The sequence below is a fragment of the Ptiloglossa arizonensis genome, chromosome 11 (genome assembly GCF_051014685.1).
Source record: "Ptiloglossa arizonensis isolate GNS036 chromosome 11, iyPtiAriz1_principal, whole genome shotgun sequence".
In the NCBI taxonomy this organism is placed as follows: domain Eukaryota; kingdom Metazoa; phylum Arthropoda; class Insecta; order Hymenoptera; family Colletidae; genus Ptiloglossa; species Ptiloglossa arizonensis.
In genome coordinates, this window is record NC_135058.1 from 7,900,835 (window position 1) to 7,922,880 (window position 22,046).

At 41.9% G+C, this 22,046-nt stretch overlaps 1 protein-coding gene across 1 annotated transcript; it reads left to right on the top strand.

The window, feature by feature from the left end:
* The first annotated feature begins 6,830 nt into the window (after positions 1 to 6,830).
* LOC143152571 (uncharacterized) lies at positions 6,831 to 11,465 on the top strand. Its single transcript, XM_076322870.1, has 3 exons — positions 6,831 to 7,062; positions 8,802 to 9,053; positions 11,200 to 11,465. The coding sequence occupies exons 1-3, from the start codon at positions 6,831 to 6,833 to the stop codon at positions 11,463 to 11,465; spliced, it is 750 nt and encodes a 249-aa protein (XP_076178985.1).
* The last annotated feature ends 10,581 nt before the right edge of the window (positions 11,466 to 22,046 follow it).

Below are 22,046 nucleotides of genomic sequence, written 5' to 3' on the forward strand. Positions count from 1 at the left end.
GGCAGGGCAGACGTCCTAATGTATTCGGCGCCTCGAGTATCGACGTACACGTGTCGTTATACATACAGATGCTCGATACGGTTCGCGACGTCGTGTCAGGGTTGCGAATCCGGCTGCGAGAAATATATCCAGGGGACTGGCTCGCGTTATTTCGGAAGAATGGCTGTCGTTTTCCCGGCTGGTGCGTCGACATCGGTGACACCGGTGCTTCTATACACGTACGTGTACGTGTAACAGGGGTAGCTCGATCAGCGCAATTTTTCCGTTCGGTTGGCTCTCCCGAGTCTCGAGCACGAGAAACGCGAACCGAAACCGTCCTGAAAGCCGACTCCGACCCCGTGGATAAATCGCCAACAATGTTTACTTTTAATTTCATTACATCGGAACGGACTTTAGCGGTTTTAATAAAGAGCGCCGTCCCTCGTGAAAATTGCTACGCTCTGTTTTCCCGCAAAACGCATTCCCCCGGACTTATCTCTCTTATTGCCGCCCGTACGTGCAATTTCTACCGCGGACGCTTTATTCCGCCTGCTTGCGCTTTTCTCTGATCTTTCTCGAAAGTACGTTATTCGCTCGTCGACGTATCACGGCCTCGAAATCGCGGACAACTGCGTACCACCAACGAAGAAACTATTTCTACGAGGTTTCGCGAAAACTTTCATTGTTTCCGGATCGGTTCGGACATCGGGAATATGTTCGATACGGGTGTTGTATCCAGAGTGGGTGAAATACGCGGGAAGGATCGTTTCTCATCGATTTATTTCCATTTCGAATTATTTCACTCGTACGTGTACTTGGGTAAACTTGCAACGAGCACGTGTTATTCGATAATATTACGTACTGTTAGTTACACTCGTAGCAGTACTATTTAAAAAATATTCGTATAAAATTTTCCACGTATAGAAACCACCTTGACCACGGTTTCGAATCACTTCACGTTTCTAAAGTCACCTCGTTAATCTTTCGCAATCAACTTTCTCGCCTCTTTCGAAACAATGGACGTACTACGCAACGATGTGCTTCTTTCTTTGGACAATCTCAGCCAGTGTCGCCGAAATGACCAGAAAACAGTCCAGCCTGTGAAAAGTTCGCAACAAGGTCCACGATTGGATGGAATTTTCATTTTTATTCGCGCAAGAACAATCGTGGTTCGTTTCGACGAGTTTATATTTACGGTTACTCGTAATGAAATTCGCTCTGTTTCAAAGAGCGTCGGGCAACGTAACATCGATCGATGTACGTCAGTCGTTAGTTCCTTTTTTGCAAGGCTCGAATGTTCAGCAACGAAAGGCAAGCTCTCGGGCCCTGTCAACATACTTTTCGCGTAATATTTTCGTTGCTTCGGCAGCCTTAATTTCGAAGCTTAACGATCGCCCGTCAAATTCCCTCGTCCCCCGCGTCTGTGAGACGACACGACGCTACAACAGTTCCAGGTCGCCTTCTCTCGGAAAATTTACGTTCAGATAATATTTAACAAAGGCGACGAAGTTGTACCGTCAGTTTTTGACGATCCTCGCCCGACGAAGTATAGGGAACCGAGGGCTTGGCACGAGCAAAGAACAGGTTGATTAATGGGTATCCTTTAACGGGTTTCCGGGGGTGGGTCGGGGGATTGGGGGGCGGAAGGGTACGGCAGGGAGAAATAAAGCGCAGCCTCGAGGATAAACTTTGATAAAAGCTTGCAGCTCGTTTTGCAATACTCGCCGATATATCGATGATGTCGGTCGATGATAGGGAACCTCGTTTTATTTATATTTATCTTTCGAGCACTTTTCTTGTCTTTCGCAAGATTGATGGAAACCCGTTACGGGAAATCTTCACCGCCTCCCGCACCGTCCCACCCGGAAAATACTTCGTTTTACATTTTCTTCACGGGTTCCGTTTATAGCTCCCTTTCGAATACGGACGCGTAACACGGGGTATATCGTAAAACGTGGGATCCACTACAACGACGGATTGGGAACACAAAAGCGACGAGAAAAAATACTTTCGTGTAAACATTCACCCGATTCGACCCTGTTCCCAAGTTACACTCCCGGTGTATCATTTTAGAACGGTTGCTCGAACAATCGTAATGAACCAAACTAAACGTCTACGAGGCCCTTTTCTGTTAATTTTGATATCTTCTTTTACTCTAAGGTAAATGTCCCGATAACTGTCAGTGTTCCTGTGTCACAACGGAAGATTATCGAAGATCGTTTCCTGTAGAAAGAATCGCGAACGAAACAATTTCAATATCAGATTTAAACTTCGTCGAACCTTCCTCTCGAACGTTTTTCGTCGAAGAAACTCGGAGATTCTCGAAATTTCGCAATGTTCTAGCCTGCCGGATCTAGCCAAATCTCCGCAAAGCAGTAAATTCCCCGCGTTTATTGGATTGGGATCCCGGATTAATTAGGTTAATATTCATCCTACCCTTGATTCCGACGCGACCCCTTTTCATTAGTTCGAATCGGGTTCCAGGATGGTAACGCGTTGCAACAAAGACCGAAAGAACGAGGATCTTACCGCGGACAAGACGTACGGGGGTTCCTCGTTTCAGAGAGTTACATTCCGTCCAAGATTTTCAAATTACCGGATTATCTCGACGGAAAGTAGCTGGCGTTAGCAACCATCCAGGGTGCTTAGCGTCGGCTTGCGGCGAGCGGTTCGCGCGGTTTTAAGCTCGATTATGTCGACGCTTCTGACGCTTCCGTTCTTCTTCTTCTTCTTCTTCTCCTTCTCCTTCCTCTTCTTCTTCTTTTTCCCCGCTTCTTCCGCTTTTTCTTCTTCTTCGACTTTTTATTTCCTTTGCACTAAATAGAGCAGAAGAATTATACCCGTGCCTGCCGGATCGCAGAAATTCCCTTCGTCCCATGAACGACATTCCACGCGACGACATTTTATTCGCGACGAGAACGATCCCGCGTCACGCATACTATTCGAACGAAGAAATTCTTAATAACTGCGCGTCGAAGTATTTTAGAAATCGTTTCACGTAACATCCGCATTGTACCGCGCGCGATATCCGTGTCACTTTTAGCCACAGCCGAGGTACAGGAGTCTCGTGCGATTGCAAATTCGATTCGACCGTATCTCTGAACGACTTTCACGGGACGACCGTTAGAAATTGGAACGAACTACTCTTTTAACGAGGAAGCGAAGATTCGGAACGATTGAAGAAAATTACCGGAGGAAAATACCTAATGGTTCGAACCGTTCTTCTATGATCGTAAGTTTTTCGAAGATACGAACGATGTATACTTGGATCGTTCAATTGCGAGTTTTCTTCGACCGAAACGATTCGATTCGCTCTGGAAAATCGATTATAATTAGTATTCCGAGGGTAGAACCAACGAAACACGAACGTTAAGGATAAAGTCGATCGTCTCTGCGAATTGTAACAAGTATTTTATAATAATGCGATACGCTCTTCGATACCAAACACAATTATCGATTAATGATGTGTATACGAACGTAGAATACTTCGATTCAATTATAATCAATTTAAACCATTCTTTCTTTCTTCCTTTGTACTCGAATGCTAAGACTCGTTTACGCGATACAAAATGGTAGAAACATTCGATATTTCGGAACAGATTTTCCTGCAAGCTGTGCGATACTTTTTTTTTACAATCCTACAATTTTTTTCAAACTTCTAAGAACCCCTAGACTCGTTGTCAGAAGTCTGTCGGCTATTCTTCCTATTCAGGAATTCTTCTATGCACTGTAAAGATAAGATTCCTGCTTTTCATGCGGCAAGAAGTCAGCTGGAAAGAACTTACATAGGAATTTAATACTAGCAAGAATAAACTACGCGCACACTTTGTAAGGACATTATTGAATCCACGAAACAGTGTGTTCGGGAGAAAAGAAATCTCGTTTTGCAGTGCAACGCATTCTTTTATTTTCTATGCCTAAATGTACTATTCACGTAGCAAATAAAATGTTCTTTTCTAGAATTTTTTCGTTTAACTTTAGTAAATATATGTAACGAAGATATACCACCTCCATCTATTCTAACCATTATCGATAGTATCATGTAATTTTTAATCCAGAACCGATCTTTCTTTCTCCCTCATAATACATCGATTTTATTTATTCAATTCGATTTACTGCTTCGTAATTGAACGTACGAGTCAAGAACTTTATCATAATTGAGTACTTTTCGAAAACTTACAAACGCTTTCAATTTTTCCACGTTTCTATCTTTGCTCGAAAGAGATCCAATTTCTAGAATCACGTAATCGCGTATTTGCGCTCACTTAGCTTGCACAATTCCCAATCGCCGACTCGTTGGAGAAAAACGAGCGAAGAATGATCATTCGCGCCACCTCTAACGATACCCGCGTAACAATCGACCGAAACGTCTCTCCGTAACAGCCCTGAGATAATGCACGCCCGAAAAACGATCTCGCGCAAGAAACGTCGATCTTGTGTCAATCGACGATGAAGCAAAAACAGTGAACGCTTTCGCGGGGATCAACGATCTCGGTGTCGTTATGTCACTGGATAGTGTATCGATCGATCTCGGCGTCCCGTCGATTTATTCCCGCCATCGTGGAAAGTGTGAAATCGCTCGTGCGGCACGCGTCCCGCGGACACAAATCGGCCGATTTAGCGAACCAAATTCCCTTGTTTCTGCTCTCCCGCGACGACGAATCTTATTGCAAATCTTTTCGTCCGTAGAACGAAACCTTACACCGAGTCACTCGGCTGGAAAGCAATTTCGAGACATTGGAAAGTTTTGCCATTGATATCGGAAGAGTCGGGCTTTCGGGAAGCGCCAGCTCGGTGCCGAAACAAGCGACACTTTTGGCAATTTTCGAACACTCGTCGAAAAAAAAAAATAAAACTAATCGTTTACCGAAATATCTCAAATTTTCCAATTTTTCGAGCTTCTAGAATCTCGCCCGCCTGTCAGCTACACGAGTCCACCGTACATTCCGAGTTTCTGAATTTTTTAAATTACCCGACTTCTAACGAAACTTTTTAAATTCTACGATTTTCCCCGACCACACCGAAAATTCGAATTTCGTAAACTTTCCGCGCTTTCCTGGATTTTCATATTTTCTCTGTTCTTTGAATATCTCAATATCGCGGAAATTTTCTGGATTTTCTAAAACTCTCTTTTCTACAACTTATACCGATTTGTAAGTTCTCTAAATATTTGCAGTTTCTTAAATTTCAAAAATCATTACTCTTCTTCCGGGATATTCGAATGTCTCAAAGTTCCGTTATTCCTTTTAAGTATCAAAAATTTGACCGATATTCAAAAATTCCACAGCTATCCATTCTTCTGTGTTCTCCAAATCGTAACAATTTTTCGTACGACGTATTTTTTCATTTTACTCGAACGCTGTAGTTCAATTCAACGATATTGAAAACGTGTCGATTCGCCGAAATTTTCGCGACCAACCAAAAAATAGATGTATATTTTCGTTCGAGAATAGCAACGAAGATAAACGTATTTATTTTGCATCGAATTCGAATCTAACAATCGCAGACACGAGCCTGGAACGTAGCCTGGAACGTAGCCTGGAACGTCAATGTTAAATAAATACATTTATCTCTCTGTTACACGTTAAACTAAAAAATGTACTCCGATATTTTTATCGATATTTAATAGTACACCTGATCACAGATTTCCCAAAGAGTATGTAATATTGCTACGGTTCGTTCGGCTTCATTATTCACTTCAAGAGCGGGTATCGTCGAACAAAGTGCACTAATTGAACAACAGCGCTTCGTCCTATGGATCCGGTAAACGCAGTTAACCTAATTACATCGAGATTCAATTTCAATATTATTCTTTGCCCTATATTCGTGCTCATATTACATTGACTACGGTATGGAACTATTTGAACAATATTTCCGGAGAATGAAACTTTTCCGCTGCGTCGGACGTACATTTCGAACTGATACAACAAACATTCCTTTAATTACTTAAAAATGTTCGATACAAGCCGTATAATGCACTAGGCTGCAAATACTTGTTTCCTCAAGTACCGCGAAACATTCCGTTCCGATTATACGGGCAATTAATTCAAGTACTTTCAAAATAATTACCTTCGGTCGATTCGTTTCGCGCCAGCGACGGAATAAAAATTTTCCTCTCGACGTTCGTTTCCTCTTCCCCTCGAGCAGGCAATTTTACTAAATTTCGTAATGTTTGAACAAAGTTGAAATACAGTTCGTAACATCGATTTCGTCTGTTATTTATATACACGGAGTCGATCAATTTGCCGTAACGAGAGACTCGTTCGATCGACTTGAAAGTTGAAACTTTTACCTACCTCGTTCACTATTTATAGTGCTCGCCAAAAATTGTCAACTTCTCCTACTTTCTAAACACGAATTTGTCAAATACATTATCGTATGCGTTCGCATTCTCTGCTTTCTCTTCGATAACCGATGAAAAGAAAAAGAAGTAATCCTCCAGTGTGACTGGAGTTGCAGCGTCGAAATCAATACGCGTTGCAACGTGCATCGTTGCAACGTGCATCGTTTCAACGCTCGTTTGTCCCGATCGGAACGTCCGTCAAAATCGAGGTGCGGTTGCAACACGCGTTGTTTCAACGCTCGTACGCCTCCTCGATCCTAAGCCTATTCGTTACCCCGGTTCTAACTGCGTTTCGATACGCGAAACGACCGAACCCGAAACTCGTTCGAGAACTCCGTTGGCCGGAGCTTGTTACGAAATTCGGTTTCCGGCATCTGCCACGGCATCCCTTCCGCCGTGGAAGAAAATCCTCAAGAGTCGAGTGGGAGGCGGCGGATAAAGCGGTCTCTGCTCGAGTTTACCAACAAACAATCGACACCGATATTGGTGAATCGATAACATTGGCGATATGTGGCGGCGAGTTTCGATACTGCTGGCATTTTTCGTCTGCGGCGTTTGGAGCGCGGCGATTGTTGGACGCTCGGCGTTTCTGTCACCATGGAACGACGACAGCGTCGAGACGCTTCGTCGAGTCGTACGCGAACCGGCGCCGTTAGCCACGGAAGTCGAGGATCTGCTGAACACAGGAACCGCTCCAGGGAAGGATCAAGCTTCTAAAAAGCGTATGAAAAATGTATCTGGTACGTTGTTTACGTTTGTTTCTCGACAATTCGAGGACCGGTTACACCGAGAACCAGCGCGCTACAACTCGAATGTCTTACGACGGTCGACGCGGAACACGAGATCCTCGAACAATTCGAAGAAACATTTTATTCCACGATACGTACGACAGTGTACGGTTGATAGAATTTTTCACGCTTTGGAAATCCTTTCGGAAAATTGCACATATATTTCAATCTTTTCGTCTCGTGGTTTCTTCCCGCAGGAATTGTACAATTTGTGAACGATTCGAAGAGACATTATTTTGTTTCGCGTCTTGTGGAATAGTGTACGTTTAAAAGAATATTTCACGCGTTGGAAATCTTATCGAGAATTCAATATATGTTTCTATCTTTTTATTATATTTCGATCAAAATTTCTAACCGATTACAATTAGTTCAATTAACGAAACGTTTCCGTGCCCATGTACGAAGAAACGTGTGTTTATAGTTACATTGGGCAATAAAGGTTCGAAATTCATTATCTACATTACACGCTATGGCGTTCTTAAAAATAGTAGCTGTTGCGAGATTTTTTAGGAAACACGTGTCCGAATGGACAAAATTTTTCAGGGTTTTCCGATATAAATTCCTGTAGTTTAAACCGTGAGAGTGTTCTGGGTATTAGCTATACTTTTTGAAAATAATTTTGAAGTTTCACCGGCCGAATTCTGGTCTTCGAAGTTAGTTCGACCATTGACTTCTAAACTTACGTTTGGTCGTCGTGTTATTTGAAATGTTTAGTATCGCGATCGCGAACTTCAATATCGGTAGAATTTATCAACCGTAAGGAAGTTTGAGACGATGGTGATTTCCAAAGATCAAGATTAAAATGAAAATATACGCCCAGAGTCGTGGTTCTATCGATAAAATAAGAATATCGATCGATCCCGTTTCCACGTTACGATAAAATCGTTGAAAATTATAAAATTATTATCTCGACGTTTATTGTAATCGCGAACGGCATAAAATTTACGATTCAAATCCTGCCGGTGTTTCGAAATATATGGAAGTTCCCAAGTTTATAATCGATTCTGTTTGAGTAATTAATGAATTCCCATTAACTGATTAACTTCGCGGTTTATTTACGCTCGTAAAACGATAAAATAAACAACGGGGATAGCTTTACAATTATCGTATAAAATTTGATGCACTCCCTGTTGATAAGATTCAGCAAATAATACATTCCGTTTCCAGCTGTATCAATAACGTTGCAACACGAAAGTATTTCCCATCGTCGATAACGAATAAATTTCAGCCTGGAGAATATTTATCAAATTGAATATATTCCCCGTTTATCGATTTAGAAAACCGGTGCCCTTCTCGCGTTCGCCATCGATAAGATTAAAAACAATACGATACAAATTTAACGATATCTCGACATTTTCACGATACGCGAAAACATTCGGCGAGTGTACCTTCCGATGTGTATTTCTAAACTGGTTATCAACGATCTGAAACGACTCTCGTCGAGAGACCCGATCCTTCGGAGCTGTCTCGAAAAACTTGCGAGAAAATTCCTCCCGAAAAGAAACCAACAAGGAAACCCAACTCGCGCTACGATTCGCGTAACGTATTCGTTGAAAACGCACCTTAAGCTACCTTTTTCTATCTCTACTTTCTCTCTCTCTCTCTCTCTCTTCTTTTCTGTCTCGAGTTTTTTTTTGCAACGTTGGCGGTATCGTTCGCGATAACGAGGACGAATAACACCGTGGTTTTAGGGAAATCGGACGAGGGAGGATACTACAAGACGTACGGTAGCGACGCCGAGGGCGAGAAGGGTTACTTGAAGGCAGTCTACAGCAAGGGCAATCACGGGTATAAGACCCTCGACACCTTCCACAAGCAGGATGGCGACAAGTACGCATTCGAGAAGCACGCTGCCTACGGCGGAGCCCGCGCTGACGAGAAAAGTAGCCACCGCGACGATGTCGGCTCTCGTTCCGGGAAAGGCGGTGATCACGAGGGCGCAGGTACGAGAGCGAAACTGTACAATGTAAAGCACGTAATTGCACGGCAACCGTGTAGAACAAGGGGGACCCCGTAGCCCGTGAACCGGCGTTCCCTGCTAATTTGCCAACTCGGAGACATGAATTTTTAATTGAACGAGGCTCGATGGGCCTCCGTACCGTGGCTGGATGAGAACTCACCACCACGACCGCTCCCAATCTTCCGTATCCCGCTAACGAAAACGTTATTCCAGACTTTCGATTAGCTCGTTTCACTTGGATCGCGCGCCAATATTTTCGAGCAATTTTTAATCTCGATTTTTGGGAATCTTTCAACGACTAGCATCTCGATTGCAATCTTCCTTCTCCAAGAGAAATAGGATTGTTACTGTATAAAAAGAAAGTTACAGAGAGACTTTGTGTACGTTTAACGTCTCGGTTGTATCGATGAATCAAATCAATTTGGACATTTCAGTTTCAAAGGGATCGTTTTATTTCGGTGATTTTTAACGATTTAACTTATTTATATCGGGAACCTTCCGATACGTTTAACAATCTTGACTTTAGAAATTTTTTAATTAAAAGATTTAGTTGTCGTTGAATTTTGTCACGAACCCAAAGAGCACACTGTGAATCGCGGCACGCGGCAAAAGGCTCGGTAAATATTTAACACTTTGCTCACATCGATAAATCAAATTATTTTACATTTTTCAATTTCCATGGGTTCGTTTTACATCGAATTCGCGGGTTTTTCGACGCTATTTTGTTTTTCGACGATGAGATCTTAATTTATACGGGACAGGAATCTTTTGACACGCTTTTAATATCGATTTTAGAAGATTTTTAATTAAAAAATGTGAATGCCAATGAATTTTGTTTTCAACCGAACGAGCAAATTGAATCGCAGTGTGCGGTGAAAGACTTTGACGGTATTTAATATCTGGCTTTTATCGATAGATCAAATTATTCTACACATTTCAGTTCCAATGGCACGTTTTACTTCGATTTGACGGGAATATTTCGGCACAATACTTTAATTTTCATTTTCCGGCATTTTTAATCCAACGAATCGTGTTGGCGCGACTGGACGAAAACTCGTGACCAATTACAATCTTCTCTCCATTATTTTATCTAAAATGAGATCGTTTCACTTCCATTTCATCGAAATATTTTGGTACAACTTTTTAATCTTAATTTTGGCCAATTTTTAATCAAACGAAGCGTTTTCGTGTCAACGAATCGTTTTCGTGTCAACGAAGCGACCGGTCGAAGACTCGTTGCCAATTAGAATTTTCCCTCCATTATTCAATCTTCGATGCGATCTCTTTATTTATATCGCGCGGGAATATTTTGACGTACTCTTTATTATCGATTCGAAGTGATTTTAAATTAAAAATTGCGATTGCCAATGAATTTTATTTCGATCGAAACGAACGAGAAGAATTATGAATTTCAATCAGCCGTAGAAACCATTGGAAATTAATCTTCTATATTAATACACTATGATTAACGCATACAGATATTTACAGCAGTATATCTAAAAACGTTCTAGATCGTCCATAGCACGTGCGAGACGAAATAAAATTACTTCGATCGTAATTTACCGGCCACCGAACAAAGTAATATTCGTTCGTTGCAAATTATTTCCGAATTCGAGAACACCGATCATAATATTTCGCCAGCTCCTAAATAATATCGCATCGTTGACCCCGAAACTTCGATTTCGTATAAATTATTCCATGACGTGCAAAACGATTCCCCGGTTTTTTGTTCGCTCGAAACACTTTTACACTGGTACACACCTCACCGAACCCCTTCGAACGCCATTGGATAGTTCGACGAACGTCGATCGCGCGTTTTCCTCAGTGAACTTCGCTATCGATCGGCAATATAAACTGCAACGTCGGAATAACGATATTAACCGGGACGCATTTACGGGCTCGTTTCGTATTAATTTCAACGACACGCCCGGCCATTTTACTAATTATTTTCCAGCCAGATATCATTTAACGATACGCGAACGTTGCTACGCGATCGTTTTTTACCGTCTTTACATCGATCGAATAAAATATCGCGGGTCGCTCGAAAGAATTCCCACGCCCCGTGACAATTAACGCGAAAGGTTGTTTCGGGTACCTCGTTTCTCAAATTGCATTATAAACTTGTCCAGGTACCATCGTCTATACCCGTTACGCGGCCGACGAGGGTGATACGGACGATCATGGCAATGAACACGTCGAAGCCGGTGATCACGGAAGCTATACCCACGACGACGGTGCTCGCTATACGGATCATGGACCAGAATCCTCGAGTTACGGTCATAGCGAAAGCTACACGTCCGGAGACGGTGGAGACGGTTCTTACGGAACCCGCAGCTCCTACTCGACGAACTACGACGGCGACGAACATGGAAACCAGGAGGGCCATTACTATTAATCCTTTACCGGCTGAATTGGTCACGAGTTGTCGGCCATTTTAACCGAAATGTCTCTACACAGCGAGCCGAGGAAAGTTTTCTACCACCCCGGTGGAAACGATCCCAGAGACACGAGTAATTGTATATAATTTTCTTACGATCGTGTACTTGATACATACATTTCATACAATCGTCCACTTGGCGTATACTTTTCGTACAGTCGTGTATTTAGTATATAATTTCTTACTTTCGTTTATTCATTGTATGAATTTTTAACATCGTGTACTTGGTATATACTTTTCGTGCAATCGTGTACTTAGTATATACTTTTCGTACAATCGTGTACTTAGTGTATCATTTCTTAGGATTGCGTATTTAGTATACAAATACGTACAATCGTGTACTTAGTATATACTTTTCGTGCGATCGAGTATTTAATACATAATTTCTTACAATTGTGTTAGTATATAGTTTCGACCGACTTCGACGCGCGAATAATACTTTTACATTTTTTGGAGCGTTGTAAAGAACGAGAAATTTGTTCGAGCGCTTTATTTATTATACAACGAACGCTCTGTAACACCGTTGAGTTTATTAATAATTTTGCGAGAACGATTTACGACCACCGTTGCGGGAATTCTTCCATCTTCCTAAATGGTCGCACGCGGTTCAATAAATAACGCTTGATTGTTATTTCGTTGGATCGCGATCGTCCGGATCGACCGACTAATTATTAATAAACGAGGATCGAGTACAAAATTTTCAACCGAGAATAATCGCGCGCGGGTAAACGAGAAATCGTACAATACGTTTCCGCGCGAAGCGTCGTTTTCGAGATAACTCATTTTGTAAATCTTGACTAATGTGTCATTCTGAAATTCATTATCTCTATTTGCGCGTACATTCGCAAACATCGACGACGCTGCGTTTCGAAGCGACGTAACGTTCCGTTTTTAACATTTATTTATTTTAGAAGATAATAATTATACCTCCCGATCGTCTAGTGTGGGCTCGGTAAATTAAAGAACGATAAACTCGAAAGAGAGCCGAACGCATTTGATCGATTGGATTCGCGCGATCATTGACCAGATAAAAATCGAGAAATTTTCGTCACTGTCCGATCGCGAAACGAGAAAAAACTCCCTGACGATTGTGACGGTACAAAATCGTGGACCACGAGAAGCGGATAAAGTGTATTCCACATTTTTCCAAGTAAAAGACTTGATATTTGTTCAGACCTTATCGTTTCTGTAAATCCTCTGTTACGTTTGGTCTATTTGAACTCCCGATGAATAATTTGCCTCGTCGCTCTGAATTTTAATCCCGTAAACGCCTCGTCGGCGACTCGCTTTTTCGGTTTATATTTCATTTAACGCTGTTTCCAATTGTGACAATTAAACCAGCGTCTAACGGCGCGACGTGGAACAACACCGATCTAAATCCACGATAAATAATGCCTGATCGAATGCACTTGCACTTGGTAATTTTCTATGTCCTCGAGAATGAAAAATGTTCATTCACGATTTCGACCACCTCCTATCCTCGAGGAATCATCCCGTTTCGATTATACCGCGAATTACGTCCCATCTTGTACAATATAAAACTTCTCGAACGACGAGATTGCGAAGGAAATAGACCAGGTGCGGAAGATTGATACCCGACCGGTAAAATGTAATACTTCTCGCGACACAGGAGATATCGAAATTCGAATATTTCCCTTTTGCGTTTTTTTTTTTGTTCCCAAATGATTTTTATCGACGATATCGAATGATTTTCGAATTTATGTTTATTGGACGTTGGACGTTAGCCGGTTCTGTGTACGATAACTATACGAATCGAGGGGAAAGAAATATCGATAGAGGACAGGGAACAGTCAGCTCTGCTATCAATTAAAGTTAAATCCATTAAAAACGAACGATTACGAGTACAATCGAATGGCGGTTGCAAATAGAATCGTTCGAACCTCCCATTGCGAAGCGACTTTTCAATAATAATAACATCGATCGTTTTGTCTTTTAACGCAATTGGGATTGTCGTACGGTCACAATGGCGCGTTCATGGCGGGCAACTGAAGCAATATTGTTATTAAATTTTACAGGATACGTACGTAAATACCGTGGTTTAAAATGTTGCGAAAAATCGATGAACACGGTTCGATGGAATAATATTCCATTGTAACGTGGTTTGTCGCTACTCGCCGTTTCCATTGAACGTTTTGTTCCAGCAATGTTCCGATTGTTACTTTGCAATAACACGAGCACCAATCATTTCAGAAATACATTGCATTTGTAGCGTAACGAACGCCACCCGTAATTTCGACGCTATCCAAAGGCGGTACGTTGTTATTACGAAATTTAACGGTATTACGTTCTCATCGCATTGACGAATCGATCTAAATTGCAATTAGTCGTTCGAATCTACTGTTCATCGATCGTCGTTAAATTAACATTGTCTATCCACGAACGATAATTGCCAGTTGATTTATTCCCGGTGGATAATAAGTGATAAAAGAATGTTTATTCTCGGAATCGTTACCGATATCTTCAACGACGATAAAGGCAACGTGAATTTTAAATACACCGTGTTTCGCAGTACGAGGTGAACGTTATAACAATTAAAAGTTACTCGAAAAATGTGTTTTCTTTGCAAAGAAAGAAATTAAATATCGGAGAAGAGATATCTGTCCAGATGTCAGATTTTTCGTGTACGAGGAGTCGTAATCACATCCCTCTGTATTGAACGTCACGTTAATTTGATTTTTCTTTCCTCGAATACAAAACCGTGATCCCGTTTCGAAAGTCAGAACCTAATAAAAAGAAACAATAACCTAATTTACCGGATATGTATAAAAACACCGTTCGTTACCAAATTCTCGGCTATCAAGAACTAAACGTCAATTTCCACGCGATCGTACTAGAAAGAAATACATTTTTCACTACGTTGGATTCCTTAACACCATTTACTTCCGACAGTATGGAAAAACATCTCAGTCGCAATTCCAGCGATTTAATAAGAGAGAATACCGAAACTCCTCGATAAGAGTCACGTAATCGGATCTACTCGAAGCCTTATAACGGGTACGACAAATAACCAAGAGTCGATTGCTGTATAACTGTCCTAAAGTTCTTCCAGCATCCGTCCAATAAATAGATATTATAATCACAAATGTTATAGATGAATCTCGACTATAAAATATTAATATAAAAAATGTACGTTACATTTTTACCAATGTGAATTTCGCTTTATCCGTACGATTTTTATCGACGGTTAAATTCCAAGCATAGGCGAAAAATTCGTTTCGCCCATTAGCCGATAAAATTTTCGTTTATATTCTTACCACGTGTTAAAAAAAAAAAAAAAAAAAGAAAAAAAAGAAATAGAATAAACTATATTTACCTCCATGACGGTATCGCGCGGACGTTTCAATTTTCGCAATTTTATGAACAAAAATTGGGTCGTACCGCGTAGTGTACGATTTTAAGTGGCACACTCGCTGTATATCAACCATGCTTTAATGGCCAATGCATCGAGCAATTCACCGGGGAGCTCGCCGCTGCTCGAAAGAACGATCATCGCAGTTTGCCAATTCGATGCCGCGGTTATCTCATTTTAACGGGGACACACGGGCAAAGGTAGCGTGAAAATTCTCTGTCGTGCTTCTCTCGCGGATAGGGCAACAGAGCCGCGGGACGTCGTTAATGTAGCCCCGGTGGATTGACGAAGAACTCGGCTAGGTGTTTGTTAAAAAGTACGCTCGGTCACGCGACCATCGCATCGGGCTAAAAGTTGCGGCGGCGTGCTACGCTTGACGCCCGCGAACCTTGGAATTGGTACCGGTAAATTTTGCAATTATTTATAACGAGGAAACTTTCGTGACGCCCACGGACAGGGAATCGGTTCGTTAATTGCGCGAGATAATTATTGTTAAACGCTGCGCGTGACAAAGGATGATTCCGTTGTCATCGAGGCGCCCCACTCCTCTCTCATCTTATTCGTTGGACTCGCGAACAACACTTCGTTCGGCGTATGGCTCGCGCGACCCTTTGCACAGAACTCGTGCTACTCTTTCGTCGAAATTAACCAATTAGTTCGCTTCGTTCTCGAGCGTGTCAACGAGAGCGTGTTCCATCGGTGAACAAGTTCAGAAAGCCATTGGGAGGAGCTGCGAAACACTGGTAAATGTTTTCGTGGAACGTTGCACCGATAAGGTTCCCCCCTGACCCCCTTCGATTTTAACGCGCTTTCGCTTGAATTGTAGAGTATAGGTCCCTGGTTAGGGTAGGTGGGATATCAGGTGTAGATACTCGATAATTTTAGAATTACGAAGAATTGAAGATATTAATCTATTGGGGTGGAAAGTCGATGGTGGTTCACGTTTAGAAAAAAATAGTTCTTATTCAATATCAAATATTGCTATCTGAAGAACAATTGTCAAAGATAAATATCGCTATCTGAAGAACAATTGTCAAAGATAAATATCGGTATCTGATAAATTATAGTCTTTTGATCGTACGAGAAAAACGACACGAGTAGAATATACATCGTAAGTAACTTCGATTATTTATGTCTTTGCAATTATCGAGTATCCACGTTCAACGTTCGACACAATGGCACCGGGGATCCATCTTCCATAATCCTGTATAAGCGCGTTAAAATCGAAGAAAGACAGATCGAATCCCTCTTTTTTTTTTGTTACGAGAACGAATCAAAGATCGTGGTGATTGGAAAACCGAGCTTTTTCATCTTAAGAACAGACACGGTCGGAAGAATTATTCAAGGCAGATGCGTGGATGCGGTTTATCGTCTCAAAGGAACTTCGAAATCGTGTTATCCATGATTGGGTCAGGCAATTTCGTACACCAGGTGGAAGAGAATTATAGCGCAACGCGAACGTGTAGAAGGAGGGTGGAAACTTGGACGTACAGAGGATTGAAATAGATATATGCAATTGGTGATCCGTGGGGTTGGGTGTTAACAGAGTGGTAAGATTATGTACGTAGAATGATAAACGAGGGGATATTGGTGCCAAAGATAAGGCAAAAGAAAAGGATGGATTTTTGTTCCGTGTTCGTTCGAGACGAATTTGCAAACAGATACGTCGAACACGAAGAAGATAGCCAAGAACCGTAAATTAGAAGTGTTGGAGGTCTCGAAAATATCGAGATCCCGATGTCTCTTGTGGAAGACAAGAAAACTTGAATCGAGACCATCCGAGTGTTCGAAAGTACCTCGTTGCTCGAGAATGTCGAGTATATCGAATACATCAGAACTCTCCACTACATCTAGATTCTCGAAAATTTCGAGAACTTGAGTAAATAATAGGTATATACAATTTACCTATACGTGTACCTATACATTGTATACCTACGCGTACACCTGTCATTTATCTAAGTTCTCGACAATCTTCAAGTATCCCGATATATTCGATAACCTTGATACATCCGAGATTCTCGAATATTCCCGAGAAGCCAGCAACTTTCGAGATTCTCGCCACTCTCGAGCAACGAGATGCTTTCGAAATCTCGTCTCGATCTTGAGGAATGTTCCGTCTCGACTGGACAGTTTCGAGTCCTCGTACACCTCTATCGCAATGTACAACCGAGAACTCGGTTAACCGAGAAATTGCCAACGATTGGTGCTGTTGTCGATGCTAATTCTCGAAATGGAATCGCTTCGCATCGATGAGAAAAATTCCCCCATATACTGAAATTCGAACGTCCACCATCGAATGGTCAAAGTGTCACGTAAATTCGTTTGGATTTCGAGCGGTGGCTCGATGCACTTGAGTGCACTCAATCGAGATCGTCTCGCGCGGCTCGAAACAACGAATCCGGACTCGGCGTGCGTCAACGTTAGTCAAGCTTCTTCTTCGTTCGAGAAACTTACCCGTGGCGGGCGCATCGGGAGCCTCGGAGTGGATTCGAATTAGAAAACAATTTCGTTAGTTGCACGCAGCGAGGGGAGGGAGGCTTGTTGCACATCGTCCAGCAGTTCCGACGATTTTATTCACCGAACGAGTAGCGAGGCAAGGGATGCTGTACCGTGACGGTGAAAAAAAGAACACACACACACACACACACACAGACGTACATACGTGTATATACGAAAGAGCGAGAGGAAACGTGGGCAGTCGACGAGGCGTTAGCCTTGAATGCGAAACAGCTCCAGTGAGAGGACGACGGAGGGTCGGGCTTCGTTGAGCCATCAACTGATTGCACACCCCCGAGCCGGTGTCGCGAGAGGGTGGCGCGCTACCTCGACACGGAGACCGCCGTAATTAAGCAAATCTGTAAAAGAGGTATTCGGGACCGACGTCGTTGCGGAGCACCGCGAGAAAGAAAACTTGTCTTTCCGGTGAAGAAAATTTCGGACGACGCGAATCACCCTCGAGGTTCACCCGGAGGGTGAGATCGCGTCTTTGCGATAGACTCGAAGGGTTTCGAATAAGATATTACACGATCGTCGTGAAATATTTCAATTAAATGAATTTTACTTCGTAAATAGATTTATCGTTACTGAATTAGGAATCGAGATCCCGAATAAACGTGCTCAAATGGGTCGGATACTTTTAACGAGGTATCGTTTCGCGTTTTTGAAAGTCGATGTCGAGTTTGTGGAACAACGCGCGTAAAATCGAGCAACGGTTTGAAACTGACGCATACTATCTTGAGGAAACGATTAATTACGATTAATTGCGTGCGTCGGCTAACAAGAATCGCGGATACCACTGTACGAGAATTGTTTCGAAGTTAAACGAGCGAACGAATCGCGCAGAGGGAAGGATAGGGAATAAAATCGCGTTTCATTGGACGCTGAAAGAGAATGTTCCGTCGGGAGACCAGTGGCACTTAGTTGAAATGTTTTCGAGTTACCAGCGGCAGTTGAAGCCTTAATTTAATAGTCGGTGGCCTCTTCTTTTCCAAACGAAGGGGTGGATACTCCTCCACCGGTTGCGATCCGCAGTCGTCCTTGGATCTGCTTACAAAGCAATCTCTCCATCTGGAAGGTCCAAAGGGAACGCCACCTAATCTAATCTCCGTTACGACGATGCCGAGTCCAAATCGAAGTTGGCAGAGCCTCCGGTATCCGGTTTTCTCCCTGTCTAAAGGAGCCCGATGGAACGCTGGGCAGTAACCAATCTTTATCTTGATTATGCAGCGCCAACGCCGGAGGAGCCAATCTCTAGCCGAGAAGCCTGCCAAATAAGGTCGTAAAGAGGCCGAATCTATCGATCACCGTTTCAAACTGCGAATTCGGCTCTCCTGATTTGCAATGGAGATTCGAGGACGGCTATGCGCCCCGCGGAATAAGTAGCTCGCGAAGAAACGTCGATTTTGTATCGGGTTCACGGATGCCGCCATCCTGCCCCCTACCCTTGTCTGGTTATTTCTGGACAGTTCGCGGGGAATCGTAATGAACGTGAACCACCGACTCTCGAAAAGAACTTGGACCCGATTCGTTAGCCAGTGCGGTGCTGAATAATTTACCCGAGCGTCAATTAACAGATTCGAGCGGATCTTTCTCGTTATCCCTTGGATACAAATGTTGTTACTTTGGAACCATTGCATCGTCTTCGATCTAACGGTCCTCGCGATACTGTTGGACTGCAATTCTATTTTTGAAAATTTTTGATATCGTTAGTAGACGTCTGGTACAGGGTGTACAAGACGTACGATTTTGTAGCCATTTGCTGTCATCTAACAGAAAAGAATCTTGGATAAGAATTGATCGGTATCGAGTAACTATGATACAAAGTTTGAAAATATTTTGTTCTCTTAGCGAAACCAGGGTCATCTTGGATTTTTAAATAGAAGTAGGTATTTGTTTTTCATTGTACTGTAATTAAAAGATTACGTAACATGGTATTTTTTTGAACACAATACCATGTTCTACTTTTACAATGTGTAAACTTTGGTTTTGTTATAATAGGAAACTATTTCCGGTATTTTTATTATTGTCATTTGATGTGTACTCGATCAATTTTTGCAGAAAACTTCTTTCTGACCACTAACCGCAAATAGCGAGAAAATAATGCGTTAGAAAAGGTACCCTTTGTACGTGTACATGCGCGAGAAAATCCATTCGCAGCTAAAAATACCGCGGTGGAATCCAACCTGAAACATATTGGTACGTTTAAAAAGGAAATATTAATTTATGGTTCGTAGACATCGAGATTTCAAGTCAGAATTCTTCCCTTCTTCCCCCAAGTCGGGAAACTTTTACCCTGTAGACGTTTACGTGTCTACGGTCCAATTAAGTTCTTTTTCTGACAGATTCGTCCAATTTAACAATCCAATTAAACTCGAAGTTGGATCAATATTGAATATTAAATTAGTTTCGTTCTACAATGTCGAGCTCTGTATTATAAAACGAGCGTTTTACAGTTTAGAAAGTACCAGGAAGGATTGAAACCGATTCTGACTATTCAGATTACAAAAGTGTAATATACTCGTAATGAGTTGTAAAAAAAGAACGTACCTGTACAATATTCACGATACGAAAGGAATCAATCCCTTTGACCGTAAATTACGTTACGACTCGTTTAAAAAATTCTAATCTCTGAATCTAAACTCCAGGGGTATCACTTCCAGTTGGCTGGTCCAGTTCCCGGTGAAATAACCCGCGCTCAAGCTGTTCATATTTCCGGGCCAACCGCTGCGATACATACAATTTCGAAGCTAATACTATATCTCAAAGATATCGAATCGTCTCGAGAATCTGCAAAGTAGCGTAAAACGGTCAGCAGAAGCGGGACAAATGGAGGAACAGTTAGCGAAACGATCCGAGCAACGGTCATAGGTACTGCGGTGATCTATGCATCGCCGACGTCTGTGAAATTCCAATAAATTGATTTCGGCTTACGACGTTATAAACGCCGCGGCGTTTACGAGCCCGTGAAAAGATGAGACGAATTTATATCGCGAATAATAGGATAAACGTCGATATTGGACAGTTTATCGATGATTCGATCCATACTGTTTATACCTCACAGATTTACCAAAAACGAGAAATATTCACTCATTGGGATATTCATTTCTATTTCAGACTTTCCCCTCCATAATTGAAATCCTTTTGGCGGAAGAAGGATTGTATTGCTTTGAAACATTATCTACAAGTGGATCAATTATAACGATATAATATTTTCGCGTATACGTACACGTTGTAATTTATGACAATTTATTTTCAACAAAATATGAAAAATTATACTGTCGTTTCTTAAGAACCTGGGGCAAAAATGATTAAAAAATAATTTACCCATATACAATGTTTGCGTTAAGTCGAAGAGAAATAAATAATATGCTTAAGACATAGTGTGACCTAAGTGTAGTGTGTTTCTATTTATCTAAGTGTAATTATAGTATTATGAGCGTCTGAGAGGTCATAAGAATAGAATTACTACTTTTTACTACTATTAGTCCGCTGTTGGACACGTTTCGATTAAGTAAGAATCGCTTAAAAGGAACGATATATTTTTTAAAAGTTCATCGCGTCTGTCCGCTGAAAGATCGAAACAAATGGCTGCGGTATGCAACTCGGTACATTCTGGGGTTACATGGGTGTCTCCATCTGGTGTAAAATCCTTGCGATGCTCCGCAGGAGTGCATAATAACACGAAAACGCGACACAACGAAATCCTCGCGATAGATGGCGATAAACGCACGCAATCGTTCGTCATAGCGTTAATTAAATCCATTGTACGAACACCTGGTAAACCACTTAACTTCAACCATCGATCGAGGTCACGAGCTTTTGTTAGAGCTTCTGTGCGTCGAGGGTGAACAACAACGTTGGTCGATTCCGTTTCGCGTACGAAGCTCGAGCTATCGCTATCAATTATTATCAGAATTATGTAACGCGATGGATTCGCTTTTGTTGCGTTTAGAAAGTCCCGCCGTTCGAATTTTTCGAACGTTTTGTCCCTTCATGCACTGTTTCGTTGTGATCGTGCCGCCACGTGTAAAACACGATGAGTTTCTTTGGCAAAAATATGAAGTATTTTTCTTCGACAATATAGTAGAGTTTCCGCAGCCGGTAGTTCCATTTTGCAACAAAGCGATTTCATTTTCGAAAGTCGATCCACGGAAAGATCGTAAGAACTTTAACCGCTCGTAGCTTCTTTCTAATCGTAGGCGACCATAAAGAAAACTTGTCGAGAAAAATGTCGAGCGACTTAACGAGGGCTTGTATGTATAATTTTACGTGGACAATTCCTCGTTCGCTCTGTTTTATTCTTCACGAGATCGCCGAGTTCCGAACTAATACTTCAACGGTTGACTTTAATTCGGACAAACCAGCGGAAAATTATTTAAGAATTTAAATTCGAACGAACGCGGTAGCCAAATTGATATGAATTTATTGCGACATTTCCTTCGTCGTTGCTCGTAAATAAACGCCGCGACGATCGAACAGTTAAATGGCAAACTACGAAACAGTGAAGAAGGAAAGACTTGGAGCAGTTTTTGTCTAAATAATATACATCGCAGTTGCAATAAACATCCTCTCGATCGTGTGCAGTACCAGGAAAACAAGGTAATTTATAAATCGCTCGTACGCTGTATAGCCAATTCGTTTCATATAATACGGATTTAAAAAAAAAAACA

Coding starts and splice junctions, on each gene's coding strand:
- LOC143152571 (XM_076322870.1), top strand. CDS start 6,831: ATGTGGCGGCGAGTTTCGATACTGCTGGCATTTTTCGTCTGCGGCGTT. Junction 7,063..8,801: donor GCGTATGAAAAATGTATCTG/GTACGTTGTTTA, acceptor CCGTGGTTTTAG/GGAAATCGGACGAGGGAGGA. Junction 9,054..11,199: donor CGGTGATCACGAGGGCGCAG/GTACGAGAGCGA, acceptor AAACTTGTCCAG/GTACCATCGTCTATACCCGT.